The sequence below is a fragment of the Poecilia latipinna genome, unplaced genomic scaffold (genome assembly GCF_001443285.1).
Source record: "Poecilia latipinna isolate Pla-1442-1.1 unplaced genomic scaffold, P_latipinna-1.0 Scaffold661, whole genome shotgun sequence".
NCBI lineage: Eukaryota > Metazoa > Chordata > Actinopteri > Cyprinodontiformes > Poeciliidae > Poecilia > Poecilia latipinna.
Genome location: NW_015113277.1, coordinates 8,552 through 17,544, shown reverse-complemented (window position 1 = coordinate 17,544; position 8,993 = coordinate 8,552). Strand labels below are relative to the sequence as shown.

Sequence of the window (8,993 nt, the reverse complement as noted above, 5' to 3'; positions counted from 1 at the left end):
TAATAAATATATGTTATAATATGTCAATAATTCTGAGAAATATACAGAATTTCCTCGCTTCTTTGAATGTCTCCAATTATAAGTGAGTTAGAGAAAGAATGTATCATTTGGACAGAATTCGTGATAAGGCAATAATGTTTTGACTAGTTATTTGTGCATGTATGCACAAATAACCTACATGATTATTCTATTCTATCCAATATATACACCATAAATCACCTTTTTAAACATACCATAATTAAGTCTAAAAACCATGGGTGTCGGGTGACTTCTTGGCAGTATTTCATCACGCTTAATGATTGTGGCAAAACCCCTTTCCAATTTCACTGTTTGGATGGAAGGGTGGTTCAAGATTACAACACATCAACCGCACAGTTTAACCTTATGCCTCATTATGGTTTGGGCTTTATCATCTGTGCTGGGAAAACTGTAAGCCCAATGTGGAGACAGAGCTGGCAAAGTCGGACTGCTGTGTGTCATTAGTAAAAAACGCTCAGAGCGACAGGCTGACTGACTGACAGCTCATGGTGATGCATGCTGAAGAAATATCAACACAGATCCAAGTTGTGGTTGATGCGTCACTTTCAAAGAAAATTCAGTTTATAATATAAAAATAAGGGGGGGGGGAAATCCAAGTGTGTCTCTGATTAGTCTGCCTGAAAATGCAAAGCTAATTCAGTTCCAAATGATTGAGTTTTTAATAAATAAGCATGTCTGAGCCACTGACCAGAGACCTGAGCCACTTTAGTGACCGGTTCCAGTGTGCAGCTCCTCACCCTCCCTCTATAGACATCAACACAAAGATGGACAACTTGCAAAGGAAATGTTACGTGCTGTGTAGCAGATAAGCCTCGTTTATCTGCATAATTATGATAACTTGGAAGGATGAAACATTAAAACCTTGTTTATCGTCCGTCTTCCTGTTCACATGTAGCAACGACATCCAGTCAAAACCCAATCAGATTAGCAGTCACTCTAAGCAGAATATTTTAAGGTACTGCACACTAAAAGAGCCAAATGAGCAAACAAACATTACATTTACTTACCAATCTTTTTTTAATAGATTGGTACAAACAATTTCAGAGAAGGAAGTTGTGGATGTTATTTGATGAACAAGGGATAAAGACCAGAAACAGGAAAAAGCCCCAGAGCTTATTTTAGTTAAGAATTTCAGTTGTTTCCTTTATCTTTTGATCTAAATGTAATGTGGTTCACTCAAGTCGTTTTCAGTTCCGTGGAAGCTTCTGTACAACAGAGATTTGTTTTAACAACTAACTGATTTTTATTGTCTTTAAAATGCTCAGCCTTGAGGTAGAAACAAACATCTTTATTGAATCAAACCAAATCCTTTTATAAGGCAGCATAATCTGGAGTTATCATGTGACTCACAATGTAGACCCGATACAACGGGTTCAAATGCAATTTAAGAACTGTAAGATTTTCCATTTATTATTCCTAAAAATAATTACACTCTTACACCCTTTCACTTACAAACTACTATGTTATAGTACTGAGGAAAGTTTAAAGACATATTAAGATGCTATGAAATTGTCAAGCTTACAACAATTCATGTGATATTCTTCACTCTAGTATAATCATCTCAGTCAATTTTATGTTCTTAAGCTGGACAATTCATATAAAAATTGCCTGACGGTGGCGTAAATTGTCTGCCCAGGGCAGCTGTGGCTACAATATAGCTCACCATTATCACTGTGTGAATCTGTGAATCGCGTGAAGCGTTTTGAACTAGATAAAGTGCTACACAAGTACAGAACACTTACCATTTAGCATAGCCATTGTGAACATACAGCTTATAGGCATTGGCCAGTATACGATTCTTTCAGCCGACTGACCAGCAGTGCACAGCAACAGGTGGAGAAGGGAAAGTGATCTGTTGGTCTACGCCCCATAAATCCAGAAAACAACTTGGCTTTTAATGGCATCTCATTCAAACTTTCAACTTAAGGAAAAGTATCATGGCAAACTTTAGCATTTCTGAAACTTCACCTTTAAAAATTATAAAATTAATTAATTTAATATCACCTCTTCAGTACAGGAGCTATGCCAGGGGCCAAAACCAGTTTTACAGGGGCCAGTGCCTCTGTTGGCCCCTAGTACCGCTCATGGCTTCATGTACCTTTGTATTGCATAATTAACCTAAATGCAAAAATATGTTATTCTTACTTGGCAGCTCCAGTTTGATGCAGGTATTGTCCGCCCGTCCAACAGGACATTTGTAAACGTCTCCCGTCCTTTTGGCAGGCTGGCCTGAATGCGGCGATCCAATCAGAACCCTGAGGAAAAGAAAGAAAAAGATTAGGCTGTTGGCTGAGTGAAACTACAGCCAAAAGCAACAGGAAAACGTGATGATTTTTACAATTATGATAATAAGCAGAACACACGTACTATTACAGCAATCCCTGGAGTTGGCAGGTTTAAAAGACTTACTGTGCGGTCCACAGCTATTAACAATAGTTTAAACCTGGATTCATTATACTTTTATTGTTAAATTAAGCATAGATATTAGGGTCGGCTTGACTTGGAAAGCTATTAGAGCTTATCATGATTGGCCTAAGCGACTTAAGTTAATTAACTGCATTATCACTTTAAGCTAACAAATAAAAAATCATTCCATGTAGTTTTTACATCACTTCAGTTAAGATGTTGCAGCTGTTTGCTGAACGGAGAAGTGCTGCTCTTTCTGAGCGCCTGTTTCTGCTATTTAAGGTCAGGGTGCCCAACTGTGTCAACGATACGTGTGTGTGTGCGTGTGTGCGTGCATGCGTGTTACAAGAAATCCTGCCACCCCGTCAGCAAACTGATGCTAAAAACAGGCGGTCATCTGCCTTCCTCTGAACACTTAGGCTTATTAACATTCCTCGACTCTAATGGGGTCATTTAAAACACGCAACGAAGCGCAACAACAAGGGACTCGGACTGCCATCAGCTGCTTGTGAGGAACACCATGACATAATGATTTACGCCACTCCACAGGTATTCTCTAAGTCCAGCTGTTAGCACATGTCGAGTGAACAATTATGACATCAAAAATGTTTCAAACAGTCTTTTGGGTCAGATTTGGCTTTAATGCTGACATCAAAGTTCTGCAGGAACAAGTAAAAAGTGTTTCTTGAAACTGTCTTGCAACATTTTATTTGGTTGACTCAACAGCAATGCAACATATTCCTAGGATTTATTGCAACACCTCTGAACAATATGAAAATGATGGTGAACCAAAGCTGCAGCGCGCTGAATTATGATCCTGCCACATTGTGCTGCATTTGTGCGGATGCTTTAGTTTTCAACACCACCGAGGGCGGAGAACTGGTGGCTACATCTGCAGCTAGTTAGTCGCCTCCCAGTCATGGCAATATTTGTGCTAAATCGCCATGTGATTGTGAAGTTTGTTAAACACAAAGTCTGCAGTTCTCGTCTCAATCATCCAGCGTCTCTCAGGTCTGCACTCTGGCTTCTTCACCCCTGTTTTTTCTCTCGGGGTTCAATTTCTTTTCACTGGGACTTTGACCGATTCTTTTCCCTATGGCTTAAAACCAAAATAACATGGTTACAGTCACAGCTGACTCCACCGATTAGCAGTGAGTGAATTAGAGTAACTTATATCACATGAGCTTTATCGAGCTCCACGTTGTGTAACAGAACCAGGTACGTCTAATCCGAGATCAAACGTGGCTTTGCAAAAGGCTGGAAAGAAGCAATCTCAACCAGTAAAGCCCGGTGCAACTAAAGACGAGATATAGAAATAAGGAACCAATTTATAACACACTAATGAGTAAGTAACAAGGCTTTAAAAAGTTAATGCAGCAGCAGGCAGTCAGGGATGTTCGGTTTCAGTGTAAATACACTGAATATATTGAGCAATTTATGGTTTCAGTCAATAAAGGCAAGAATCCCTATTACAGCAGCAGCTGTTGTGCTCCCTCTCGCTTATTTTTGCACGTTAATTAGAGTATTTTACATCTTTAGCTATTTCAGAACTTAATTAAATTAAATTAGGGAATTACCCTGGTGAAATAAAATGCTTTGCTCGAGGATTTTTTGCACAGATCCCCTTCAGTTCCTCAAAATAAGTCATTTCTCAAGATTACAGAACAATAACAGAGCAACATGAATAATTAGGACCATCAGAACTGTTGTTCCTTGCCATTAATTTATTACAGATTCAATATATTTTCTACAAGAAAAAAAACCTAACTCTTGAAGCAGTAGTCTTACTAATGATCAATGTCTGTTTTGTTTTTTTTAGATTTTCAGTAAAGTTTTGTTATTGATCGGTATCAATAGTTCCTCTAACAATGAGAATGATTCAAAGAAATACCTTTTAGAGTACATTAATCTATTAATGCCGTCTCTTCAGTGGATTTCAGGACATTTATTTGGAATTTAATTTCTAACTTCTTGAACTTTGGAGTGGACTTAAAATGGTATTTTATTTTGCTGCAGCATCTAATGTGACAATAAAGTGAAAAAATAGAGCCACACACACATGAAAAAACATTTTTTTCACGATAAAACAAATAGGTTACATTAGAACACCTTGAACTTTACTCAGGCAACTCTGGTCCTAAGCATTATGCGATAATTGCATTCAATCTTCTTTTTTGAATAAATGCTCAATTTTACAAAAAGTATTGGGTCAGCTATCAGATAATTAAATCCAGGTGTTCCAACCAGTGGTTAAAATTACATGTTCTGTGAGACTGAGGCACATGGTGCACCGAGGTCACCAACTTTCTTCAGAGTCAACAGCTTCAGACCTCCGAACTTCATGTGGCCTTCTCATTGTGGTGCCAGATTGTATTACAGCGTTAATATCTGATGGCTTTATTAATCTGATAGTCACGTCGCGTTGCGTTTTTGCTTTAATGCTTCTGAACTTTCACCGAATGAACCGGTCTGAGCTGCACACCCAAGGCTAGCTGTCCTGGAGATGTTGTTTTCTGCAGCTGCAGGGGAGCCAGACTGTCTCTCATATGTTTATGATTCTATTTTTTCTTGGTATAAAAGCAACTCGTCGGCTCTGAAACTACTTTTACTCTGACCCGTTCGCAGGTTTTATAAGCGCTCACCTGAATGAGTAATTTCCACCTCAACAGTGCTTGCAGTAGTTTTTTTTTTATCAACAACATTCAGTCTTTGTGAGATTTTATCATCCTGCAGTTTGCTTTCAGTGCGAATCCACTTGCCAGACCCGGGCTTGTTGGCAGTTTTGAACGTCCTCCAATTGCCGCATGTTTGAATGGCTGATTTCAAATTCTTTTGAGGCCTCCATAAATCCCTAATTAGACTCATAAACTCCTGGAACCTTATTTCTGAAGGCCTCAGTAATCTCTTATAATCTCACCATGTTGTTGACTCTCTCCTACTTTGGGGGTTTCTATAATTAATTGCTTTATTAAAATTTACAGAGGAATTTAAAGGTCTTTTGGTTACACTTTATTTGAAGAGGTGTGCATAAGATCGATATGACACCTTCATAAATATGACATAACACTTGTCATGAACATAAAGAAGTCTTTATGAATGTTTGTTACTGTTGACATGAAGTGTCATTCGGTAAATAATGACACTTTTATTGCAAATCTGCTTTAAAAGTTGCATTAAAAGCCTATTAAAAGTGTCAACTTTGAATCATTTGGTAAATAATGACACTTTAATGGAAAGTTGGCACTTTTAATGGACTTTTAATGCAATTTTTAAAGCAACTTTGCATTAAGAGTGTCATTTGCCAAATGACACTTCATGACAACAGTCAAACATTCATAAAGACTCCTTCTAGTTCATGACAGGTGTTATGTAATGTTTAAGATGGTGTCTCGTCAGTCTTCAAATAAAGTGTAACTGCTGGTCTTTTTAAGTATTGTTTAAAAAAAAGCATTGTTCTTTACTTAATGTGCTTCATGAGGAAATTATAACAATAACAAGGAGATGAAGATATCCAGAGTTGCATGTTGATTTTGACTGAACAGTGAAGTAAAGATGATCAAACATGAAGCTCACCATTTCCCCTCGCTGTTCTCAAACTGCTGGACAGTGTAGCCAAACATGTCGTCCAGAGGACCGCTGAAGGACAAACCATTCTTTTGGTCCACGTTGAAGGACAACACGCATGTCAGCAGCACTGCAAGGACAAAAACAAAAAAACAAAAACAAAAAAAAAAAAAAGGAAGGAAGGAAGGCAAAAGGTCAGATGTAATAGGATCATTTACAGCTGAAGGACATAATTAGTTATTTTAGTCTACTGCAGAGCTCTCTGGTGAGTTTATATTAAATAAACTGACTGAAATCTAAGAGGAGACGTGCACATGAGTTTTTTTTTTTTTTTTTGTTTTGTTTTCCCTTTCAGACAGTCATAAACATTCACAGGACATTTCTCTAAATCACTAAAGATGCGACTCGGAAATGAAAAATAAACGAGATAACTATGTTGGAGAAATTCTAAATTCAAATGTCAAATGCTGCCGTCATTCAGACACGGCAGCAAAGAAATTATGAGACAAGAGCCACACAGATAAACCCAACACACACACATTCATGCTTATGCACACATTCAATCATTCTGGAGGAGTTTGGAGGAATTTCATACACCAGAGCGAAGCACATTGGTCAGAGTTCAGGCGGACGTGCGGGACAATGACTTCTTCTCTGCTCTCCGCTCTGTCTGGCTCCGTCTGAACACATCTCAGAGACGCTATATTAATCTCTCCACGTTTCTTTGGGCCTCTGCTACAATGACACTCTTTATGCTTACTGTGCCAGTGAATTCCTCCAGGATAATCGATTTAATTCTGAGACTTGTGAAGAAGCAGCGCGATGCGGAAGAACAAGAGGATCACAAGCAGAACACGGACCACATACATGGAGACACAAACACAAGCAGCTGTTTGTCTTTTGATGGGGATCCTTTTGTTCATGCGTTTGACCCCAAAAGCTGCAGAGAAGTATGATGTAATGTCTGGACCGGTGTCATTATAGATCTTTCAGCAGCTTGAAGCGTGATGATGGTGGCCGTTTGGTCAGTAGATTCATTGCTCTGATCTGAACAAAATTAGCAAAAACTCTGAAAAGAAAATAAACCTCGTTTAAAGATAAGAAAGAAAACAACACATTAAGGTTCATCCTGGCCATAGGGTCAAAGAAGCTGTTTCTCTCTCTCAAGCACATTCTGTTGGATCCCAAGGCGTTCCCAGACAAAAGCGAAACATGGCGGAAAACCTCCAAAAGCGACCTCAGTTTACAAATTCACTCTCGAATACAACCCTCTCTGTTGGGCACCGATAGCTGTGGTTGAAAAACACCAACAAACCCAAGTTATCTGCAGAAAACAAAGACCCGGAGCTTCATAAATCGCAGTTTAACAACAGTTGTATTTTACACTCCTGAGCTTTATTGCCAAAACAATCAGCAGTCTTTTGGATCGGTGTATGCTAGTTTTAATAACGGCATCATATCTTAAAATTTTGCCCTTACTGTAAAATATGATATTCTTAACATATATTTGACATTTTTATCTATGTGTGAATTTAAAGGCTGTCACTTTTTTGCCATTACACAGAAGATGTGGGACAATAAAGGATAATTCTGTTCTGTTTGTCTATTAGGTATGATAGTTATTGTGCTAACATGAATTATCCTCACCAGCAAGGAAGCCCTGAGGCTGTAGTTTGTTTTGAATGTGGTGAAACTTGGCTCATGTTAATGCTTAAGGATATCCTTTCAGATAAAACTGCTAATCTTCATTCATTTGAATATTTATTATTTCCTATCATCTTTGTAATAGTGAGTGAAAAACAAACAGAAAAGTTAGAAAAAAATAAAAAATAATGTGTCGATTTCAGATGCTATTGTACCTTCTCCATTCCCAGTTTTTACATGAAGGAATCTCTGCCAGGATGAATTATCTCCACTGTTTCCATTCTCCATCCTCTCTGTTCTTCCTCTGTGACTCTCTCCCAGAGATCCATTTCCTGTCCCTATTAACTTAATTACAGAGATCCCCTAAACTCTAAAGGCACACATCCATACACACATGGATAGTGCAAGATACACGGCTAATTTAGCTGATTTAAAATGGCTCCAGGCCAGTCAGGTCTTTTTTTTTTTTTTTTTTTTTTTTTTTTTCTTTTAGGGCCCTGAGCTCAAGTGCACATCACAGTTGAGCTGTCCTGAAAAGTAAATTACAGAAAAATGTCCTCTGTCCCCTGGCACACTTTAGGTGCCTGTCGTTTTCATTGTGTTGTCCTTGGTGCCACCTCACTATGTCCAATTAAATTAAAACCGGCTTTGGTTGAGAGCAGTTCCAAACTCTGCCCAAGAAATCAACAAGGGAGCTTTTCTGTGTGAAGACGGAAATTGTCTCAGAATTTGGCTAAGAACATGAAGAACCAACAATTTTTATAAACACAGACATATACGCTGGTACTGCAGTTCCTGGACTATAATAAGGTCTCATATTTGAGCGCATGAGAAAATATGAACTGTATGAGTCCCATACTAACCACACCTGGCCAACTTGTTATGTTCTTGATGCTAAGATGATAAATGCAACTTGTCTTGAGAAAACAACGGTTTTGATCTGAGGAAAAACGTCCATTTATCTAATTGTTTTTTTGTACTTTAGGTCACTAGCTAAGCTACAGCAATCACATTATAGCATTAATTTCCATTTGTGTGTAAATGTAAGCTTGCTAATGTGCTAAAACAGGATGTTTACAGAAGAATGCGTTTAATGAGCGTGTTCCTAAATAGTGTCATTGTTCTTTCTTTGAACTCAGTCTCGAAGCAAAACGGCTTTTGCTATTTAAATTGAGAAACTTCGTAGGAAATATAATGCAACCCTCAATTTCTGAGAAAACATCTGATGTACACTAAAAATAATTAGGTCAAAGTTACATCATGTCAAAAAGAAGCTCTAAATTTTTACCCTTGATGGCAGGATCTGGTTATGAGATGCAAGTCTACACAAACTATATAGC

At 38.2% G+C, this 8,993-nt stretch overlaps 1 protein-coding gene across 1 annotated transcript in view; it reads right to left on the bottom strand.

Annotated features, from left to right (window-relative positions):
- The window catches only part of itga1 (integrin, alpha 1), a gene marked incomplete at its 5' end in the record, with an annotated part of 32,797 nt that extends 26,639 nt beyond the window's left edge, over nt 1-6,158 (bottom strand). Inside the window, 2 exons of the mRNA XM_015044064.1 lie at nt 2,185-2,294; nt 6,019-6,158. Coding sequence (XP_014899550.1) covers nt 2,185-2,294; nt 6,019-6,158 — 250 coding nt within the window. The remainder of the gene's footprint in view (nt 1-2,184; nt 2,295-6,018) is intronic.
- Between the last annotated feature and the right edge of the window lie 2,835 nt (nt 6,159-8,993).